Raw genomic sequence first — 23,948 nt, forward strand, 5'->3', positions numbered from 1 at the left:
AGACAAATCCCAGTGCTTGTTGGCCGTCTTTCAGCCACGTGCTATGGCAGTCACGGTGATACCGCATGAGTGGTATGATCACTGTTTACATATGCATGTGGGACCTACATGCATATTCGCATTTGCGCATGAGCATGAGGGGACTGGGTGCTTTAACTTTTATTTTATTTTTTCATTGTACCTTTCATTTTTTTTTAAAATACATTTTATTGCTATCTCAAGGGATGAACAACATACTTTGTGATAACATTGGCCATGGCATGTCCTCTATTAGACCCCATATGTTTCCTCTGGCCTCCAAAGTTTCTGATCAAATTAGGATCTATTTGATTAGATGCTTTCACAGCTGGTAATGGCTTGTTCACAAGCTGGAAATGAAAATCTCATTGCATGCGATTTCTTACATCACACAGTGGGGCAAACAACAGCAGTTCCTCTCATCATTTCCCAGGAACCAAATTTTGCCAGTCGTGTCCTTACAGGGCTCCCCAATAGCCCAGTAAAGGTGGTGGCAGGAGGGAGGGTGGCGTTCCTCTGCCTGTAAAAGTGGTTCAGTGGCTCTAGACACAATGGCCAGCTAAAAGAAAATGATACTGGGATCATAGTTGTAGCCTCAATTATGATCCCGATATAATGACTCCAACCTTAAACCATTTATAAATGGGTTAAGGATGGGAAGTGGTTAATTACCCCATAGCATGTTCCACCAAAAACAGCTTTTTCTGTAAAACACTATCAGTTTTCCTGCAGGTTTTTCTCTTTAGGTTTACCAAAACCATGTAGTGCAAGGGCCTGCCTGATTGCATACAAATTGAAACTCTAAGGCCCCTTTCACACTGGGGCGGGAGCTATACCGTCGGATTTGTCGCGGGATTCGGCCGCTAGCGGTGCGGTATTAGCCCCCGCTAGCGGCCGATAAAGGGTTAATACCGCAATGCGCTTCTGCAGAGGCGCATTGCGGGTGGTATTGCTGCAGTTTCCCATTGTTTTAAATGGGAAGGAGTGGTGAAGGAGCGGTATACATACCGCTCCCTCACCGCTCCAAAGATGCTGCTGACAGGAGATTTTTTTCTCTCCTGCCAGCGCATCGCCTCAGTGTGAAAGCCCTCTGGCTTTCACATTGAAGTTGCTGGGCAGGAGTTTTTCAGGCGGTATAGCAGCGCTGTTTTTAGCGCTGTACCGCCTGAAAAACTCCTCAGTGTGAAAGGGGTCTTAAGGTTTGACCTCATATTATATGGTTTTGGTAAACCTGAAGAGAAAAACCTGCAGGAAAACTGATAGTGTGTATGGGGCTTTAAGGGGTTGTAAAGGTTTGTTTTTTATTTTCTAAATAGGTTCCTTTAAGCTTGTGCATTGTTGGTTCACTTACCTTTTCCTTCAATTTCCCTTCTAAATGTTTTTTTTCTTTGTTTCCTTTGCCTGAATTCCTCACTTCCTGTTCCTCCTCAGTAAGGTGTTCAGTAAGCTGTTCTAAATGACTTTTCACCGCTCGGATGATGGTGGAAAGCTTACTGAGGAGAAACAGGAAGTGAGAAATTCAAACAAAGAAAAAAAACATTTAGAAGGGAAATGGAAGGAAAAGGTAAGTGAAACAACAATGCACGAGCTTAAAGGAACCTATTTAGAAAATAAAAGACGAACCTTTACAACCCCTTTAAGTTATGCAAAATGTGCCTGTTGTCGCTTCACTGACAAAATAACAGTGTTATAACTGTATCTAACATTTTTTTTTTATTATTTCATAGAACAACCCCATCCAAACACTACCTTCACCTCCAGTAAGTTGAACAATCTGTTACCTGTATAAATAATAATTTTATGGGATAAACTGAATTTAGCGTCTGTCTGAATATACCCCCCAAAGATAAAGCATCTGCCAGTACATGTTCTTGGACGCTGGGAATTGTGCCCAAAAAAGTCAAGCAAGGGCAAAAACTAGTCAACCAGTAGTGCATGCAGGCTTCCAGCAGCTATTATTTTCCTCGTTGCTGACACATAGATAGTGTGTTTCTGGGTAGAAGTCTAGGTGGAATCTTTAACACATTTTTGCTTACTCATGTCAGAGCTGCCTCCCTGATGGTTGGTGATCTGATACTGGGGTGAGGATCAAAAATCAGCAGGAGAGGTGAAAGAATCACAGATTCACAGAATGAATGAAGCAGAAGCAGGGAGATTCTTGCACTACCTCGGGTCCAGGCAGGAGAACAGTGAGTGACACAGCAGTACAGCAATTCTCACCAAGCCCACAAGAGGCAGCAGTGCTTTAGACAATCTCACCTTGCAGACATACAGCTATGAGGCAGTGGTCACATGTCAAAACCTTTAATAATTTATCCTCCTGTGATAAAAACTGGGCATAAGAAATGAATAGCTTTGGGTGGACTACGCTTTCACAGCCTGCTAACTAGTTTTCTTTTAATTATTGTAAAAATATTTTTACACATATATGTATGTATTTCACATAATTGTATGTTTTTTTTTTCCAAAAGCCACCATGCTTGGGTGTACTCTGTCCACCTGTATCTTGTGAGAAGGTAGATGAGATTCCAGTGGTAGTTGAACCTTCTTCTGCCACTCGCTGCTGTCCAGTTATTGAATGCAGTAAGTTGAAATATACAAACTAATGTATTGTACGCTAACACTGTTTGTTTCAAATCTTCCCAATTTATTCACACTTTTAGTTTTACTGCAAAGCATAGCAGACATTTCTTGAAACAGAAGTATATATTTAAATTCAAATCCCTAAAAAATCAAAATTTTTCCCAATGTAAGGATAGTGAACAATCAAGTCATCCTTTATGCAGTTGAATTACCTATGCATGTAGGCTTAAAATAATATTAATCCAATATTAATCCAGAGCTCTAGAACAGCACAGAAGTTTGGACCCAAATGGCAAACCCCATTGAAGTCTATGAGACCCAAACTTAAAAAAACGAAATTCCCCTTTTTGAAGACTTATACGAATGGTATCGGTCATAAAAGGGGTATGGGGCCCCGGTTTCTGCCCTGGAGAACATGTACCAATGGAAATAAAAACTTTTAAAAAGATAATTTTCAAAGGAGCAGTGATTTTAATGATGGTTAAAGTGAAACAATAAAAATAAAAAATAAACTTTAAATATAGTGCCTGGGAGGTCCCCTTAGTCTGCCTGCAAAGTGGTACATCTATACTGTGAATGGAACCTGCTGCAGCAAAACTAGCATTTACAAAGAAAAAAAATTGCACGTTAATTGATTTTCTCTTTAGGCTTTCCTTATTTTGTAAACAAGGGTTTGGGGAGCCAGTCTGCATGATGAAGCCACAGTTTAGTGCACTCGGAACAAGATTAGAGTTTTTTTTAATACATTCTGGTGTCTCTGGCAGACTTTGCAGGTACATAATACGTTTTTGCACCAAAGTAAGCAAGCCTTATGTCAGGGGTAGGCAACCTCGGCCCTCCAGCTGTTTTGAAACCACAAGTACCTTGAGACATTGCAAGACCCTGACAATCACAGGCATGACTACTAGAGGTAGAGGCATGATGGGATTTGTAGTTTCACCACAGCTGGAGGGCCGAGGTTGCCTACCCCTGCCTTATGTGAAGAAGACAAATGTTACTAATGTACACTTGGGCCAAGATTAACAATTCTTTTAGATAAAGTCTGGTGTCTCTTTCGCAGACATTGGATAGAAGTAACAGGTGCAGAAAAATTGGGCTTTGGGTTTTGGTGGTGCCTTCACCCCATAACCTTCTAAAGGTACTCTTGATGAAAGTAACGTACAGCAAGGTAAAAAATAGAAATGTGATGCCCCTGTCACACTGTTGTGGAAAAGTTGGTCTTTGAGTGTTAGTGGTGCCTTCACCCTGTAATTTTCTAGAGGTACTTTTGATGAAAGTAAGAATTAGCCTTGCTGTAAAAAAAAAAAAATCTTTATTTCATGCACTTGTCAAAAAGGTGCAGAAAATTGGTCCTTGGGTGTTAATTGTGTCCATGAAACCTATACCAGAAAAATAGCTTCAAGATAAAATCAACATCCAAAAAGCTAGGCAGCCTAGACAGTCTTGCAGATTCGAGATTCCAATAACATTAAATCAGTGACATCACTTTTAGGGGCTTTATGGTTGTTGCTAATCCAGGACTGATTCATTTTGACAAAGGTCAGCCAGTCAATGGAATCTATGGACAGACACGCTCTTTTACCTGTCACAAAATCTCTGGCAGCACTGAATGCCCATTTAGAAAACACGCTGGGCAAGTTCTGGCCAATGGTTACCATTAGGTGAGGTGCAAGGCTTCATCCAATTAGGGCCCTAGATAGCACTGTGAAGTGCTCAGTGCATTTTGGTGCACTCGGAAGGCAAATGTCCCGACGAGTGCCCCGCAAATTCGGGTGTTCGCCGCTCGGTGAGGCCGAACATTTGCTTGGCTCAAAACGTTCACCCAACACTACTACACTGTCTACTTTACACTGTACTACACTACACTGTCTACATCCATATCAGGCTAATTAACCATCAATGCAGCGTATGGAAATCATTACTTAGTAACACTTTGGGAGCAATAAAAAGTCTAGCTAAAAAGGTAATATTAAGGTGGAATTACAGCTGAACTCAGGGCACAAATAGAATAATCACCCTGCACCAGAAGAAAGCAGACGTGATCAGTTTTTACAGGAACCTCCTGCACCTTCAAAAGCGCCTGCAAAGTTTCACACATAATTATCACACAGATCAGGAAGAAATACACAACTGACAGAGATACACGTGCCTCCCTTGTTTAGATTTCATTTGTTTATCCCAGAGATCAGCTTTAAAAGAACCAAAAATGTTTTACTTCAAAAGATTGATAGTTCGAGGTTCCTTAAAGCCTACCTTAGCATATCCTCTCTGGTTATGCTTTACCTTTAATTTTATATAAACATTTTCTGTTTTTTCACATGCACTGTTCAATGTATTGTCAAGTCTATTAGCTTTTATATACCATTATTCATAGTTGTTTCTCTTTACATTCAGAATGCCCAAAGGAATGCACTATTCCCACATGCACCAATGACAGGCCACCACTGCTGGTTGGATTCCCTGGATTACAGTGCTGCCCAACACTTGAATGTCGTAAGTGTCTTTATAGCAGCAGAGTGATTGTGAGCACAGGGTGCTTTATAGCAAACCTCATGTAAATGATAAACTGTCTTTGCTACCCCTAGAAACCATTCAGCTTAATATTTTGCAATGCAGATTTCACAAGTGACTGTAAAAACTCAAATGACATATGATCCTCATTAGTTACACTTTAAATAAGCACCAGTTCTTCACACTGTGATAGACTTGTGAGTGTGAAAGCCTGGCCTAGCCAATAAAGCATGATGATTCCTGCACTGCTGCAGTGAGATAGAATAAAACTGGCAGGTCTCAGCTGTCTCCAAAGTGAGGGAGAATGAAACGATAAGGTGCCCCCCCCCCCAGTCTATTGATTATGTAGCAGTCATCTCCTTTGCTACCACTTTTGCTACATCATTGCCATTGCTATTTAAAATGCCATAACATCAAGTCAGTTGAAGTATATCCTTTAACTGGATTATTATTATACTTTGCTAATCATAGTACTTTTAGATCTTGTATGACTTGCTAGATTTTATGTGTTACATAAAATTATTTCATTCTGCCAGTTCATTACTGTTAGCTACTAAGTTTAGGGGGGGCACTCTTTGGCATATTTGCCTGGCACTCCGTGGCAGAGGCATGACCAGGATCTGCAAAAAGAAGATTTGTTATGCCTCTATTGCCATAGACCTGAACATGATGCATGCTTCTGTTGTTAGTTTTCTTAAGTCAGATAACTGAAAATGAATAATGATTGGTTATTGTTCCATGTTACACTTTGTTTTATTCGGTATGCCTGTGTTTTGCTTTGGTAACATTTTCTTATGCTGATTTATGTACTAAGATTTTTTTTTTCCTTTTCAGCACCTCCACCAACACCACCTCCTGTAAGTTTTCACCTGTCTAAAAACTTCATAGCCAGGTCCAACCAAAGCTCATACTTTAATTTTGATTGGACATCAGCATTTTTTTCAGGGGGTCCTCCATTGGCAAGATATTACCACCATTGTTTTTGGCACCTTCTCTGCTTATTGGTATTATGAAGCTGAAAACGGGTGTCATGTTAACATTGATAGATACTGAGACGTGAGCATGACTCTCGTGTAATGAAAAAAGGAGTGATGTGGGTTCAGGAAGAATGGGGGGGGGGGGGTGGTTGGGTTATCTGATCATCAGAGTCTCCAGGAAAAAAAAAGGAAACATTTGGCTACCAGAGTCCCCAAGAGATATAAGAAACTACTCCAATGTTGATTATCCAGTCTATATAATTTTTGGGTGGACTGTTTCTTTAAACTATGTATTTTTGGGGGTAAGGATTTCAGGAGATTAGCCCTATTCATTGGAAAATGTGCATATCATTAAAAGTAAATATTCATTTTTCAAAAAATGTATTGAAATATTCTGAAAAGTTCTTTAAATTGTGAATATATATGTGCTGGCAAGGAGCATGCTCAGTATGTTTCCAAACTTTATGGTATTAGAGATTTTTTGCAGCACGCACATGATGTGTGCTTTTAGTGGCATATTTTGTGTCATTATGTATTGTATAGAGATTAACTGTTATAAGGCCTTCATGATATAGCTATATAGCTTTGTGTGTGATGCTGGTTTGTACTCACTCAGTCCCCTTTAATTAGTTTCTCAAATCCAGAAAGCTGCTGCATTGGCCTCCCTACTCGGTAGGCTGTTCCTGGCGTGTCTTGATGTCTGCAGCTCAGCCTAAATGAGACTGGGCTAAGTGAAGATTTGAAGCTTTCTTCTTTTCTCTCTCTTGCTCTTTCTTCTGCCCCAGGGGCAGAGTCCCCAGCACATGGTGTCTCGTCCAGACGACTGGACCCTAGACTCTGCGCCAAGACTGCCAGTCTCCTTAATATTTTTTGGTTGTTTCCCGACCTTCTGGACCCTGTTTACCAGGGGATTGATGGAAACTCCATAAATATTCATGATGCAGCCTTTATCTCTCCACCCACTACATTCTGTAAATATCCAGAGAGTTCCAGAAGACAGGGGAAGGCAACAGAGCCACAGCCTTTGAAGCACTGCACAGCTTCCCAAACAAAATGAACACATGCTCCTCTGCCTACAGGGGAACCAAACTAAAGTTATCTACGCTAGCAACAGTGAGGGTGCTACACAAGTTTGACATAAAATACTCTGAATCAAGGGATTGTGTTATTCAAATATCAGTTTCTTGGGAGAAAATACAAATTCTACAGTGCTGGGGTAATTATTATTGTAAACTGAGTATTTTTAAAAGGTTAAATAACAATGCAGTAAAATGCCTTACACATCTTTATGAATTGACTCTAACCTCATAGCTTAGTTTACCTAAATAGGTCTTTTGGGGATAATTGTACTCTATAACATGTCCTTATGACCGCTCTAATTGTACACCTCTTTTTATATTGTAGCCTCCGTGTAGCCGAATAACATGCGCTCCTGAACCCACATGTGATAAAAATGAATATAAGATTCAAAGTGTAACAGATGACCCTTGCTGCAAGACATTCCTGTGTAGTAAGTGCTACTATTTTATTTTGTTACATTCTTTATTTGTCAGTATGTGGCAGTAAGCTGTAGATGACAGCTCAATCACAGTTCTGGTGGTGCTGATGGTGCCATTGTACATCGTCGTGCGCTGGTCAGCAGGTGGTTAATGCAAGTTAAGACACCCTACTTAATGCAATTTAAGAAACTCTACTGAATGGCTATGCTGCTGTGTTTATTATATGCTGTGCTGTATGAGGCCAATGTTTAGTCCTGGGTTGTAAAATAAACTCTGTGGTGGCTTGCCATTTCCCCACTGGATGTGGAATTAAACAAATTTAGCTCCTGTTTATATGCTATTAAGTTTGTTTAATAAAGCAAGGTGCTGCAAACCATAACATCTGCACCTGTCAATCATCTGACATTTTACAATTTGGGTCGGTTGCTATCGGTTGCTGCACTTTGCATGTTTGCAGTGTCTTATTGAATAAACTTGTCATATTATTTGGTTGCTGATTTTTAGTTAATGTATATACAGTATGCTATACACAGTTGTAAGTTGCTTGTTGTATTTATGCTAGCTAGATGTTAATACCATATTCTTCTTTTTTTTATTTTTCAGTTCCTCAACCAACAACTTCTGTAAGTACAAAGAGGGTAAAATATTACAAAATGAAGGTTGAACTTTGAATGACAAAAATAATTATGTGTGATCAGGCCCTTCTGCATAACGACTGAAGGCCTTCTGGCTGGTTGTAAACCCTTCCATATATCCAGTGAAGTGACTAGGCTTAGGTGATACACAAAGATGAAGCAACTCCTCCTACATAAGCTGTTTATTTGCAGCCATCTCTTATCCACAGCCATTCAAATCACATAGATTGCATAGGATTTGTTATTGCCAGAATGCAAACAGCAGGGATCTGATGCCACACTGCATATCTCAGAAAGGAGAGCTGAGTGTATTTAGAGATATGAATGGAGCAAAGGGATATACAATCTCCTAGGGAAATGTGCACATCTGTCAATCACAAGCTGTGTGCTGGAGCTTCTCTCCCCATCCTCCTCGATCCCTTGGAGTTTGCACATCCTGTCAGAAATGGCCCATGCAGATAGGAAAGAAATCAGACTGCAGTCAGAAATCACACTCAGTGCTTTGGATTGAGGCAAGTGCACACTATAGAAGGATATGTTTTATTTAGTTTTCATGTCAGTTTTACAGCCACTTTAGGTCGTGTTTGAGGCCATTCTAAAAAATATAAAACTGTACATTATGTATAACTGAATTCCAGGTGAACAGCTAAAGAAACAGATACAATACATATAATACATAAAACATACATTTTACCTGCCAAACAATGTGTATTTCTGTCCATCCGGTACTAAGGTTTGCACAGCTTTGACAAATAGCACAGCCCTATGTGTCAGGGCAGGATGCCTGAAATGTATCTACTGCAGTTGTATAACTCTTAAAGGTTTTTTCTAACTCCCAGCCCTTGATGGAACAGTGGAAAGAGAAGCAGCAGGCTTATGAGCTCATGTCACTCTGCTCTCTCCTTCTATTTGGAGGTCACTTGTTCTTTGATTGGCTCATTGAGCTGCTTTTCCATCTAGCAGTCTGAGTTCTGTTATACGAAAACTGCAAGAGACTGATACCAGATTAAATGTAACCCCTTCTTGCCGCCACCTCCCAGCCCTTCAATTGAATCTAAATGCTGGGAGGCAGGCCTCATGTGACCACTGTGATTGGCAAAGCTACTGGTCACAAGTATGCATCGGGAGCTTTCAGTACCCATTCATTGCTGTGGGAGCACACATGGAACGTGCTCTCATCACAGTAATGTGTGTACCTAGGGCCCCAAATATACGGTCATTCGGGATTAAAGCCCACCTACATATATGCGCCAGGTCAGTGGGAAGAGGTTAAGCTACTTCCACTTCTTGCACTTGCTGCATGTCACTTGTCCTTGATTGGAGTGAATACAGAGCTGCATTAAAGGGGTTGTAAAGGATTTTTTCCCCCCTAAATAGCTTCCTTTACCTTAGTGCAGTCCTCCTTCACTTACCTCATCCTTCCATTTTGCTTTTAAATGTCCTTATTTCTTCTGAGAAATCCTCACTTCCTGTTCTTCTGTCTGTAACTCCACACAGTAATGCAAGGCTTTCTCCCTGGTGTGGAGAAAGCCTCTTGAGGGGGGAGGGGGCGAGCAGGAGGGTCAGGACACTCTCTACTTTGCAGATAGAGAAAGGCCGTCCTGACACTCCTGCTCGCCCCCTCCCCCCTCAAGAGGCTCTCTCCACACCAGGGAGAAAGCCTTGCATTACTGTGTGGAGTTACAGACAGCAGAACAGGAAGTGAGGATTTCTCAGAAGAAAAAAGGACATTCAGAAGCAAAATCGAAGGATGAGGTAAGTGAAGGAGGACTGTACTAAGGTAAAGGAAGCTATTTAGGAATTTTTTTTTTACCTTTACAACCCCTTTAATATGTGTTTTATATCTGCCTGGAGTTCAGACTTTATTCTTAGCGAATACAATATACAGGGATATATTAAAATGCTAGTACATACTAGAAACACACACACACACTCAGGTTGAACTGGATGGAGTGGTATCTTTATTCAGCCTTACCAACCATTTAACTATGTAACTATTCAGCATTAAAGCCCAACTCTGGGCAACAAAAAAAAATCCCCATGCAGTGGGGCTGTACCCCCACTGCATGGGTCAACTGCTTGTCTTTTCTAGGGGTAAGCTCAAAGTTCATACACACCTAATCCGCCAATCCTTTGGAAAACTGTGTTCCCCCATGGTCCAGTGGTGGACTGTTCCTGTCTATGGAGCATGCTCTGAGCGTGCTCCATAGACAGGTGTTGTGTGGGTCAGGTAAGTATATCTCCGCTGTCTGCTCCCCTAGAACAAAACAAGCAGGTAACCCGTGCAGCATTATACCCCAGCATTTTGAGATGGGAACAAGGGACACCTATTAGCAAAAATATGTAGGCATATGACCCCCCCTGCCCCGCCCTCCTTAAAGGAGATTTATACAAAATGATTAGTTGAACCTACAAGTGCTTTTTTACCACTACTATTCCTTTATACTGACTTTTAAAATTTACAAATGCAGCAATTTAGAAATGTTATGAAAGGTTTAGCACTAGGAAACACTTTTTTAAAGATAAAAAGTGCATTTTATATATACCAACAAAGATCAGACCAAGATGTGGTGCAAATGAGGAGGAAAGAGGGACAGAGGGACTTTGTTCCAAATCAGGGACAGTCCCTCGAAATCAGGGACAGTTGGGAGATATGCGTGCAGTGTGGGCACAGCCCTGCTGCACATGGGGAAAAAAAATGCCCATTGTTCAGTTTTAAAGTAAACCTGTATTGGAAATATTATGCACTGACATTTTCTTTTTATCTTTTTTTTTTGTATCATATATCATTGTATATTTTGTGCATACATGTGTTTGTACTTTTTTTACTCTTCCCTGTATACACATATTTTTAATAAAAGTTGAGTATATCCAAAAATATGTTTTGAAAACTGTCATATAGCTTTAGGCACAATAAGATGACAATGCATACCAAAAGCTCATCCAACAGACTTAAAGACTGAATGTAATTTAACTGTACTAGGATTTTGGCATGCCTTGCCCTCCCACAGTGCAATCCTGTATGCCTCAGCCTCATCTACCTATACAAAGGCTGGAGCTTTGGGAAGCACTGACATTTATTTGTAGTATGTACTGGTATATACTAGCATCTTCTGTTGCTTACTACCCATCATTGGTTTACTTTTGTTTGTTTACATCATAAATATTGCCATTGATTAAGTACAGTATATTGTATATAAAAATTAATTTATACATCTTTTTTTTACAGCCTACTCTTCCTTCTGTAACAGTAAGTTTTTTTCTTTCCTGATGAGTAAGCTGATGTAAAATTATGCATTTGAGTGGCAAAAATACAAATGCAATCTATACTAAAGGGGAGAAACTCTGGGGGAATCTAGGATGGAAAATGGCCGCACCTGGAGTATGCTGTCCAGTTCTGGGCACCAGTCCTCAGGAAGGATGTACTGGAAATGGAGCGAGTACAAAGAAGGGCAACAAAGCTAATAAAGGGTCTGGAGGACATTAGTTATGAAGAAAGGTTGCGAGCACTGAATGTATTCTGTCTAGACAAGATACATGGCCACTCATTAAAATTAGTAGAAAAGAGGTTTAACCTTAAACAATGTAGAGGGTTCTGTACTGTAGGTACGGCAAGGATGTGGAATTCCCTTCCACAGGCGGTGGTCTCAGTGGGGGATTGGAAGGTTAAGTACATGTGCAATTTTTAAAGAACCAGAAAATAGCCCACCAACCTTCTGTAGCCTTCCTGAACAGATCTACACTTAAGCCTGCCTCCACTGTTTACTAACCTCAATAGTGGAGCTGCAGGCTCTTCTAATGTTTACAGCTCTGCAGCAGAAGTCTGCTTCAGTACTAACCGTGCCTGTGCAATGAACTCTCATAGATTTGTATGTTTTTAACATCCACAATACAAAAAAACATTTCTTACCTAGGATTAAAATGCTCTCCTATCTCTAAGATGTTGTATATATGATTATTAAATGAGAGAGAGATCGGATTTCCTAACTCTCAATTTCTACAGCCTTGTGAAACCAGTGGATGCCCACCAGCAGACTGTAAAGAAGGTGTACAAGCAGTAGAGATTCCAAACACAGAAAATGCTTGCTGTCCCTCATACATATGTAGTAAGTATTTTTCTAAAACACTTTTTTAGGGATCATAAAATCTTTTCAAATTGATTACATTGTAGAAATAGTAAAGCTCTCAGGAAATGCAAGAATAAAAAATAAAGTTTACTGCATTATTTATAATTTTTTAAGAAAACAGTCTTTTAAAAACCCCAAAAATCTTCATCAGACTTTTCAAAGCTTTTTGCACCAGTCATGACATAGCTGGATAAAAAGGGGTAGTACATAATAGAAAGATGGCAGAGTTTCCTGTCAATAGGGCTCCAGTACCCGAAGCTGAAACAACAGTGGACATTTGTGCTAGGGATGCTGTAATACAGCTTTGCAGCCGAACATAACATGCATCTGGTTATAATAGTAGTAGTTTAATTCACTTTTTAATGTAAAATGTATGTTTTTCTACAGTAAGTACGCCAGTAACAACTGCTGCATTGCCTTCAAGTGCTGTAAGTATTATTATGACTTATGTAATATCCCACCTGTTTATATTAGGAGAAAAGCTAAAAGTTATGTGTAAAACCAACATTTATTCTTTGTAACTTTTCCAGTCTAATTGTCACGGTATCACATGCAATGTGCCTGTGTGCTTACGTAAAGGAGAAATAAAAGTCCAGGTTCCCACCTCTGAACCTTGCTGTCCAGCATACGAATGTCGTAAGTGTGTTTGTGGACATTTTTTTGAGCAAATAAAAAAAAGATGATTTAAAGTTTTTTAAGTTATTATATTTCCCAAAATGATGCTTTATATCTATCTAATATCTAAACACTATCTATATCAGCCATTCTCAACCAGGGTCCCATGGAACCCTGGGGTTCCTCCAGAGGTTGCTAGGGGTTCCTTCAGCTGTGGCTGATGAAGCACCTCTTTGATGGTGCCTACAGAGTTCAAGGTTCAGCATTACTTAGCAAAGCCAGCGGCTTGACACAAAATATATTTTTAACTGTCTTCAAGGGTGGCATTCTGAGCACCACTTTAAGGGGAACATTCTTCTTTTTGATTACCAGTATAAGGGGCATGGTTCCTATTGACCCCTGATGAATTGGTTTTAGTATGGGTTCCGCAAGACCTGAAAATAATTTTCAGGTCTTGATGAATTGGATTCAGTAAGGGTTCCTCGAAACCAGAAAAATACTTATGGGTTTCCTCTAGGGTTAAAAGGCCTAGAAAGCCTGATCTATATAATTATATATATGTGTGTGTGTGTATATATATATATATATATATATATATATATATGTGTGTGTGTGTATATATATATATATATATATATATATATATATATATATATATATATATATATAAATTAAAAGTCCAATCCAGGATGCACCATTGACACTGGTTTCACAGATAACTATGGGCCAGATTCACAAAAGAGATCCGACGGCGTATCTCCTGATACGCCGTCGTATCTCTGTTTCTAACTATGCGACTGATTCATAGAATCAGTTACGCATAGATAGGCAGAAGATCCGACAGGTGTAATGGACTTACACTGTCGGATCTTAGGATGCAGTACCGCGGCCGCCGCTGGGGGGAGTTTACGTCGTAAACCAGCGTCGGGTATGCAAATTAGGAGTTACGGCGATCCACAAAGCTTTTTCCCGTCGTTACGTCGTCGCGAGTGTTAGATTTCCGTCGCAAAGATAGGGCACCTTTAACATGGTGTAAAAGTACTCCACCATGTTAAAGTATGCCTGCCTTTCCCCCGTCGCTTTTTAATTTTTTTTAAATCTTTTATTTTTCCCGGCGTAAATCTTTTTTCACGTCGCGATTCACAAAACGTCGGCGCGTCGTAATTTCGTGCAAAGCACGTCGGGAAATTTGCGACGAGAGCATGCGCAGTACGTCCGGCGCGGGAGCGCGCCTAATTTAAATGGTACCCGCCCCATTTGAATTGGACCGCCTTGCGCCGGACCTGTTTACGATACACCGCCGCAAATTTCCAGGTAAGTGCTTTGTGGATCGGGCACTAAATCGGAAAAATTGCGGCAGTGTAACGTAAACCGGTTACGTAAACTTGCGCCCGCTGTACATGAATCTGGCCCTATGTACTTCTTAAAGTAGGACTAAAAGCAAAACAATTTTTTCCCTTTTTTAGCCATTTGTGTCCCATTGGGGAGATTTCCCTTAACTTCTTGTCCCATAGCCACAACATAAAATAAGAGGAAATCCCTCCAAAGCGATTGTCACCAGGGTCACCAGAACCAGTGTCTCCACTGAAAAATGTGCCCTCTTTTATTGTTTTGGGGACAACTCAAAATTTGGGAGTTTCTTTTACTTCTATTTTTGATGATAACAGTAAACCTGACAGGTGTTCTGATCCCTCTCCATAACAAAAAAATACAAGTTTTGTCTTTTGTTACACTTTAAAGAGAAAGCAGAAGCTGATTGCTACCTCCTTCTCTGTGATCAAAATTCTCTAGTGCCCTGTCTGAGAAGCAGGCAAGAAGGAGGAGAGAGGGGCATAATTGACTATTTTGGGTCGAATTTAGATCTAAAGTATCTCTGTAGTTTTGAAGCAAACACTACACTACTAAAAAGAGACAATTAATACGTTGATTGGTTTACTAAATGAATAGAGTATTTTCACTTTATAAAGAAAATATTAATTTAGTCAATGAGGTGAGGTCGTGTTGAGTTCAATAATTATTTTATGTGCAAGAAAACATTTCTTTAAATTCCTGCATGATTGCATATGAGGGGAATTCAAAATTAAGATGCTTATTGTATTGATTAATCTAAGTGAACATTCCGTTTGCTCACATGAAGGTAGATCTGCAAAGTTACATTTTGACTACACACTCCTGAAATAATTACAACACAATTTTTTTGGGGGTTTTATAGAGTGTGATCCATGCCCAGCAGCTCCTTATTGTGGTGATTCACAGCCACCAGATGTGAGCTTCACCCTGGATGCAGATTGTTGTCCAATATATCAATGTCGTAAGTATGCATACACGTTTTTTAAAAATTTAAACATATTTGAATATCCATGAGTTTAGTAGATCTCAGCAGATACATAATCATAATCTTAGAACTGGCGTTGCAAGTTTAATTTGCTAAAGGAGTAGCAAATGTTCAATTGATTCAAGTAAATCTATGTTTGCTTTGACTACCCAATGACGTGAAAAGAAAAATTAAGCAAAATATATTTTTGCTGGATCACTGGATTGAAGACAGCTTCATCTAAAACTAAGTGAACATTAATTTTGAAAAGCAAACATTCTGTATTCCTTTAGATATTCAACTCGATTGAGATTTGCCAAAAAGAACCCTGACTTTTGTCGACCATCCATTTCTTAAACTGAATTGAACTTTCTCATTTATCATAACAATTACAAAATATCCGGCAATACCACTAAAATAGAACATTTCTATTTGTATCAAAACGTATCATATAATACTACCTCTTACAATTTCAGAAAATCCACAAACTTTTCTGTGAAAATTGGATTTTTAGCACCTCTATTAGTCAGACTTATATAAAAAGAGATTTTTTAGGACCTTCATGATCTCTGCCCCTTCTTCATGTCATGGCTGGGAAGATCAAAAAATTATGTAATAGGAGCCTCCCTATAATGCTGGGTGCCAAACTAATTTAGTGGGAGGGCACAGAAACAGTCTTATTATAATAGCTGCTCTTCTAATGCAGGAGATTAGGTAGTGGTCATGTAGCAATTTGAGCATCTTTACACCTAAAATGTGTTGTGTTTCCCTAGGAATATCTAGAGCTGACATTTTTCTCTTTACATTTTAGAACCACAAACAACACTTCCATCCTATACTGTAAGTCATTACTCAATATTCTACTAACATGAAGCATCTTTTTAATTTTGCTATTTTTTATATTTATTATTATATACCATTTTAACGTATATTATTAATGTTGATGTTATTGTTACAATTTTTATTATTATTTTCCCTAAATTATAATAAAATAATAATATTTATTATCCTCATCTACACTTCTGGATGGCTAAAAAATTGAGGCAAGAAAATAAATAATACACAATCACTGTAAACAGAACATGTAAATGCAATAAGTACATTTTATTAGAACTTATTCATATAGAATTAAAAATCATGCTCAATAATATGCTTCTTTAAAATTTGACAGTTGATTCAAAATGTATCTGTTGTCACAACACTGACAAAACTGCATTTTTATTTAATTTTAACTCTTTCTAACCTTTTTTTATTCTGTTCATCCATAGACCACACCCATTCTACCCTCACCTCCAGTAAGTTATGCAAGTAGTTATCTTTATAATGTATAAATATATTTTTTAATACGCTAAGGCAGGGGTTCCCAACCCAGACCTGTGCCGGTCCAGGGCTTGCTGTTGACTGGTCTGCACAGGGCAGCACAGACTGTGGTCGCCACTCACCTCCTGCCGTGCATCAATCCGTGTGTTCTCTCCTCGACTCCTCAACAGGCAGGAGGAGCTGCAGATCATAATAGAGAGCTCCTCCTGCCTCCTGCCCTGCTGAGAGGATGACATTGTCGGCCAGGCTGGCCAGCAGAGTAGCTGGGAGAGGACACATGGACTGTCAACATCCTCTGTTCTGCAGGTCCTGAGCAAGAGAGTTGGAGTTACAGTGCCCCTTTACAGTGCAGTCCCCTTTATATCACAGTGACCCTTTACATCACAGCCCCCTTTAGGTTACAGTCCCCCCTTTACAGTGCAGTTCCCTATATATGACAGTGCCCCTTTACAGTGCAGTCCCCTTTACATCACAGCCCCCATTTACATTATAGTGCCCCCTTTACAGAGCAGACCCCAATACATTAATGTAAAGGGGACTGAACTGTAGAGGGGCACTGTAATGTAAAGGGGGGCTGTGATGTGAAGCAGAACTGAGGACACTGTGGGACTGCTTTAAAAGTGGAACTGTTATATAAAGGGGGACTGTGGACACTGATATAAAGGGGGACTGTACTATAAAGGGGGGTTGAAGTGTGAAGGTGGCTGAGGACAGACTTGGTGAATATCCCATTCCCATCCACCACAACCACCATCCTCCCCCAATCTGCCAACACCCTGTCCCTAGGAAAATGGGATGCCAGGGGTCCCTGGAGACAAAAAGGTTGGTTACCGCTGCGCTAAGGGAGCACTGGGGATTCTGGAGCTCAGATCAAGTAGAGGATATACATTGAGAGAAATGCAGGCTGGCATTGATTAACTTTCCAGCAGAAAATGCTAGTTGCATGCCATCACTGCTTATCCAGTGGAGTCTTACACAACCTTTTACTTTAAGGGGGATCTTGTTCACAGAAGGTTTTTTACCTAAAAGTGGTTGTAAATGCTTACATATACTCAGTGAAGTGAGTGGCCTCAGGGGATACACAGAGATGAAACAAATCTCCGTGTATCCCCTGTTTACCTGCAGTCTTTTTTCTCTACATATCTGTTTAAAGTGCATCATTTATAAAGCTTGTCTGAGTTTTAAGAAAACAGGGGGCGGATGCGCTGAAGTCACACTCTGGAGAGCTCAGTGAGGAGAGCTCTGAGAGCTGACTGGGGGGAAGGGACACAACCCCTTCATACATCTCTCTCCACTGTCATCCTTTTTCTCTTGGTGTTAAGAAAACTTGTCAGAAGTGAATATGAGAGATATACTAAGGGTGCATTCACACCACGATTTTATCATCCTACTTGTTCTCACAATTTTAGGTTTTAAATCGTACAAATCTGTATGGCAAAACGTATCCATTCACTTCCATTCATTAATTTAGGTCCCCAAGTGCATCCGATTTCATCCGCATACGATTTGATACGATTTAAAATCGCATCAAAAATCGTGTTTGACCACGTTTTTTGGTCCTGATTTGAAATTGTATTAAAATCGTGTCCGATTTTGTATTAAAATCGTGTCCGATTTTTTTTTATATTGTGGTCAATCTAAATCGTACTAAATCGGATGACTGTCCGATTTTCATATGATTTTGTCATATACGATTCCATCCGATTTAACGGTCCGTTTATCGGATGTAAAAATCGTGATGTGAACCTAGCCTGAGTTCATATTTCATGTCTGAGGTTTAAAACCACTTTGATGCAGATTATAGCTAATCTTATACTCATTACTGACATAGAGACAATGATATTTGATAAAACAGCAAGGCTTTGGCTAGTCATGTCAGAGCTGTCCCACAGATGACTGGTGATCTGATAACTATGGGACAATGATCAATAAGCAGCAGTAGAGGAAGCACAGATTTAAAGAATTTATGAAGCATCAGCAGGGAGATTCTTGCACTGCGTGTCTTCAGATACAACGTCCTTTCCAGAAAACAGAACAGTGAGCAGCACGGTAGTGACATCTTCAATTCTCACTCCAAAATCCATGAAACTATCCAAGTCACAGGCAGCAGTGCCTTAGATGAGCTGAAAAAAAATGAGAGACTGAAACTAGGTCGAAGAAAATAATACATTTGGTTGGATTGACCTTTCAGTTACTATTAACACTTTTTCATATATTTGATGATTTTACACATATGTGCAGACACTTACACATAATTGTATTTTTGTTTCCAAAAGCCACCATGCCTGAATGTGCTCTGTCCTCCCGTGACTTGTACGAAGATGGGTGCAGTCCCAGGGGTAGTTGAACCTTCTTCTGACACTCGCTGTTGTCCAGTTATTGAATGCCGTAAGTTGACTTGTACAAAGTATTTTTTGTTCGATAACACCGTAAAGAAGTAAAAAAAAAAATTTCAGTTTATGCACAGTTTTCATTTTACTCTAAAGCAGAGGTTCTCAACCTTCTAGTGCCATGACCCCCTGATAACATTTCCCAAGTTGTGGGGACCCCCTAAAAGTAAAATAATTTTTGTAGCATGGGTTGTCAGCACCCAAGGCAAGGCAAGTAATTTGCGCTTCTAACCCACGAACATTTAGCGCTCCCTGAGTCCCTTCCACTCGTACAGTATTAAAACCCCCTTATGGTACATTTGAGGATGTACCCCTCTTTCTCTTTGTTTTTATTTCTTTCCCCTGCCCCATCCCTCTTTCTAGCCGTCTTCCGCTCCCTTTTTCTTTGTTGCCCCTCTTTTTCTCTCCCTTCCATGTATTCTCTATTTTTATTCCTTCTCTTACCCCTTGGTTTTACAAGGATCAGTGGCAGCGCTGGTGGGGAGTTCTGATCAGTCAACTTAGGTGCTCTTGATCAAGATCATCTGATCATCTGAGAACTCTAGTTGGGACTTTTAATGGCAACTATAATCACAGGTAGTGTTACTCGCTGTGTCTCTGGATTCACGGTGTCTTAAAATTTGTGGTGTCTTGTAGCAGTGACACCTATGCCAAAATCAGGAGATAGGGTCGCCTCCATCCTCTCCCACATTCCTCACGTCAGCTGACCTCTAGTCTCTGCACCCCAGCCATACCGTAAACTGAATGGGCGGATGCAAAGCGGCTGAGTGGGCGGCCGAGGGCTCCAGGAACAGCCGAGGATTCAGTGACCCCTGGCAAATCATCATTTGACCCCCAAGGGGGTCCCGACCCCCAGGTTGAGAACCACTGCTCTAAAGCATGGCAGTGCTTTCTTAAAACAGAAGGTTTTTAAGAGCCATACCAATTTTTTTTTATGCAGCATGGCCAACTGTGCAATCATGTACAGAATGAATCCAAACTGCCTATCTCCATTTAAAGCTAGATAGCCAGCACCAAAGCAGTGTATGAGAGGCCATGTCTGCATAACCCGTCTGACTGTACTTTACCTTTAATTTCGAAAAATACCGTTCCTTGTTCATTGAATACTTGTTGTTTATTCTTTATGTGCAGAATGTCAAGAGAAATGCAGTATTCCCACATGCGATGATAACAGGCCACCACTGCTGCTTGGAGACCCTGAAACAGAGTGCTGTCCCGAGCATCAATGTCGTAAGTGTCTTTAAAACCGAAGAGTGAGAGAACTTTGCAGCAGACCTTGTCTAAATCATAAAACTGTCTTTGCTATTGTTAAAACAATTCATAATACAGCTTTTTATTTTTCTCAATGCAAATTTGGATTTAATAATTATTCTAAGCTGAAAAATATTAGTTACACCTTATATGAGTACCAGTTTGTCACAGTGTAATAGACTTGCGAGTGTCAAGGCCTGTCCTATCCAGTAAAGCATTATGACGCCTGCACTGCTGCAATGAGGAAGAATGAAATGATCAGGTCCCGGGTTTATTTTTTGTTTTGTTTTTTACACACTGTGACCAGAGCAATATAATGTTACCATACTAACATTCTACTGCTCTGGGGAAGTGATCAGGATTTGTTTTTTTCTTTTTTTACACATGATTGCTTATAGCAGTGCTATGAGCAAGAATTTTACTGAATGACACTTAGGCCTCGTACACACGACAGAGTTTCTCGGCAGAATTCACCGAGAAACTCGGTCAAACCCGGATTCTGCCGTGAAACTCTGTCGTCTGTACACTTTTGGCCCGATGGAGCCCCTGAGGAACTCGTCGAGAAAATAGAGAACATGTTCTCTATTTTCTCGTTGTTCTATGGGAGAAGGCGGCCCGCCGAGCTCCTCGGCGGCTTCATCCCTGAACTCGACGAGGAACTCAACGTGTTTGGCACGTCGAGTTCCTCGGCCGTGTGTACGGGGCCTTATTCATTCGTTGGGCCGGATTCAGATAGAATGCTCTATCTTTCTTCTGCCGTAACATATATCAGATATGTTACGCCGCCGTAACTTTGGTCGCAAGTTCCGTATGCAGAAAGAACTTGCGCCCTTAGTTACGGCGGCGTAACATATGTGTGGCGGCGTAAGCCCGCCTAATTCAAATGGGGATGTTGTGGGCGTGTTTTATTTAAATTTGACTTGACCCCGCGTATTTGACGTTTTTTGTGAACGGCGCATTCGCCGTTCGTGAAAAAATCCCAGTGCGCATGCTCGAAATGGCGCCGCAAAGCCTCATTGGTATCGACGTGAACGTAACTTACGCAAAGCCCTATTCGCGAACGACTCACGCAAACAACGTAACATTTTCAAAACTCGGCGCGGGAACGACGTCCATACTTAACATTAGCTACGCCTCATATAGCAGGGGTAACTTTACGCCGGAAAAAGCCTAACGCAAACGGCGTAAAAAAATGCACCGGCGGGACGTACGTTTCTGAATCGGCGTAAATACCTATTTAGCATATTCCTCGCGTAACTATACGGAAGCGCCACCTAGCGTCCAGCGTAAATATGCAGCCTAAGATAAGACGGTGTAAGACACTTACACCAGTCGGATCTTAGGGAAATCTATGCTTAACTGATTCTCTGAATCAGGCGCATAGATAGGACGGCCCGCACTCAGAGATACGCCGGCATATCAGGAGATATGCCGTCGTATCTCCTATCTGAATCCGACCCAGTCTATTTTGTTGTGATTATCTGTGATTGGTGGAGCACTAATCACATGGTACAGATGGGTTGTGATTGGTCGTGCCTGTATCATGTGATACAATTTACCAATCACAGCTAGCAACACAGTTGTACACATTGGATGGCATGAAAGAAAGCCATCCATTGTGCAAAACTGTCACGTGACCTGCTGTGATTCTTCATGGTGTTCACATGGTACCTGCAACGGGCCAGTACTCTGATCGGCTGTTCAGGCCCTGTGCTGATAACATGCACTCTCCCAAGACAAAAAAAAAACCCTCTCTAGCCATACACACAAAACTGAGCATGTGTGGCCTATCCCCAATGCTCTGTTCTGTCAGAAGATGGTTTTGGGGACCGTGGAAGAAGGGGAGGATTAGAGAAGATGGAATCAAACAGCCTTTTTACATAATGCAGAGGATTAACCCCTTAGATTTCACAGTGAGTATAGCAAGCATGCTGCATATACATACTGATTTTAATGTTGTGGATGTATAGTAATACTTTAAAAAGTGATCATTGCGGCATTTAGTTAGCTGAAAAACATCAGTTAAATGGATCAATAATAGTGTTTTGATCATGTATTATTAGATGATATACTGCATGTGTCTTACTGGAAACTATTTTATTCTGTCAGTTTATTATAAGTTACCGATTTGGGGATTTTTCTTTGGCTTCTTTTCCTTGGGTTCTACTTGACTTGGTCTCAGAATGCTGGCAGATTGAATGATGCACTTCCTGTAATATTACTTCTTCTGCTCCAGCAGTGATATCTCAGCATTTCCAGTGGCACCCATTTTCTCTTGCTATAATCTTTAATTCTGAAAAAAGGAGAAGGCAGAGTGAAACTCTGTGGCAGGACCACAGCTAGGAGGTCCAGAGGGGAGATATGTTGCCTTGATTGCCATAGGTCTAATCAAGCATGTTTAGGAGAGTGCAAGTTTAAAAAAAAAAGATCTTCTGTCAGAAAGCTCATGCCTGTCCATCTATGTTGTGACCTTAATTCAATAAGAGAGTGCAAAGCAGAGCAAACCCCCACAACAACAAATTTGAGGTTAGCTTCCCAGATCACTGAAAAATGAAATGTGATTGGTTTTTGTGCAACTTTACAATTTGCATTATAACATTTATTAAAGCTAATTTTTGTACTTTTTTTTTTATCTTTTTCAGCACCTCCACCAACTCCACCTCCTGTAAGTTTTTACCAGTCACACAACTTCATAGTCAAGTCCACCCAAACCTCATACTTAAGCTTATTTTCAGGGTGTACTCCATTGGCAAGATATTCCCTCCACCTTTCTATATGGCCACTGAAAAGCTTCAAATGGATGTCATGCTAACTTTATTATAGTATTCCTAATACTGTAAAAAAAAAAAATACATGAATAATTGGGACCCATCAATGTGGGCATGATTCTCTAGTAATGGACCAAGTAGTGAGGTGAGTTTAGGAACTTGGGAGAGAATATCTGACCACCGGAGCCCCCCCAAAAAAAGAAAAATAAGAAATGCAGCCAAAATGATTCCTCTATTACTATATAATATCATTTTTGGGTGGACTGCTTATTTAATAATGTCTGTAAGTGGGGGAGAGGAATACACATTGTAATTTTTATTAAAAAGGGGATATAACTTAGACCAAAATGTGTTAGAATAATTGCAAACATTCTTAATATTGTGAATACAGGTGTGCTGGTGAAGAGCATGGTCAGTGTGTTTTCACCCATACAACTGGTAATAGATAATATTCCCAGCATGCACTTTATGCCCGAGTAGTGATGTGCTTTCAGTGCCACATATTATGTTGTTAAGTGTTGTACATAAATTAACTGTTATAGGGCTTTTAATAGCACTAAAAATACATTTAACATTTTTTCATTTCAAGCTTTGACATTAGATTAGATTGCAAAGTACATGCAAACAAGACTTTTCCTAAGCACTCCTAGTAGTGATAATTGTACCCCATAACATGTTCCTATGACCACTGAAATTGTACAACTCTCTCTATATTGTAGCCACCATGTAGACACGTAACCTGCGCTCCTGAACCCACGTGTGGAGAAAATGAGTATAAGATTCAAACTCCAAATGAAGACCCTTGCTGCACGTCATTCCTCTGCAGTAAGTGCTGACCTTCATTATCTTATTGTGTTGCATTCTTTATCTTTAAAGAAAAGCTTTGTATTAGAAAACACATGCTACGGCAAGTAGAACAAATTAATATAGAGCAAAAAAG

General features: G+C 40.2%; 1 protein-coding gene across 1 annotated transcript in view; it reads left to right on the top strand.

Annotated features, from left to right (window-relative positions):
• LOC120915832 (otogelin-like protein) overlaps window positions 1–23,948 on the top strand; it is a 147,359-nt gene that overhangs the window by 46,815 nt on the left and 76,596 nt on the right. The window contains exons 33-47 of the mRNA XM_040326638.1: window positions 1,746–1,778; window positions 2,490–2,601; window positions 4,996–5,094; window positions 5,947–5,969; window positions 7,494–7,599; window positions 8,192–8,211; window positions 11,453–11,473; window positions 12,227–12,329; window positions 12,738–12,778; window positions 12,881–12,986; window positions 15,178–15,276; window positions 16,091–16,119; window positions 16,548–16,574; window positions 18,876–18,987; window positions 20,121–20,219. Of these exons, the coding sequence (XP_040182572.1) occupies window positions 1,746–1,778; window positions 2,490–2,601; window positions 4,996–5,094; window positions 5,947–5,969; window positions 7,494–7,599; window positions 8,192–8,211; window positions 11,453–11,473; window positions 12,227–12,329; window positions 12,738–12,778; window positions 12,881–12,986; window positions 15,178–15,276; window positions 16,091–16,119; window positions 16,548–16,574; window positions 18,876–18,987; window positions 20,121–20,219 (1,030 nt within the window). The remainder of the gene's footprint in view (window positions 1–1,745; window positions 1,779–2,489; window positions 2,602–4,995; window positions 5,095–5,946; window positions 5,970–7,493; window positions 7,600–8,191; window positions 8,212–11,452; window positions 11,474–12,226; window positions 12,330–12,737; window positions 12,779–12,880; window positions 12,987–15,177; window positions 15,277–16,090; window positions 16,120–16,547; window positions 16,575–18,875; window positions 18,988–20,120; window positions 20,220–23,948) is intronic.

The sequence above is a fragment of the Rana temporaria genome, chromosome 10 (assembly GCF_905171775.1).
Source record: "Rana temporaria chromosome 10, aRanTem1.1, whole genome shotgun sequence".
Lineage (NCBI taxonomy): Eukaryota > Metazoa > Chordata > Amphibia > Anura > Ranidae > Rana > Rana temporaria.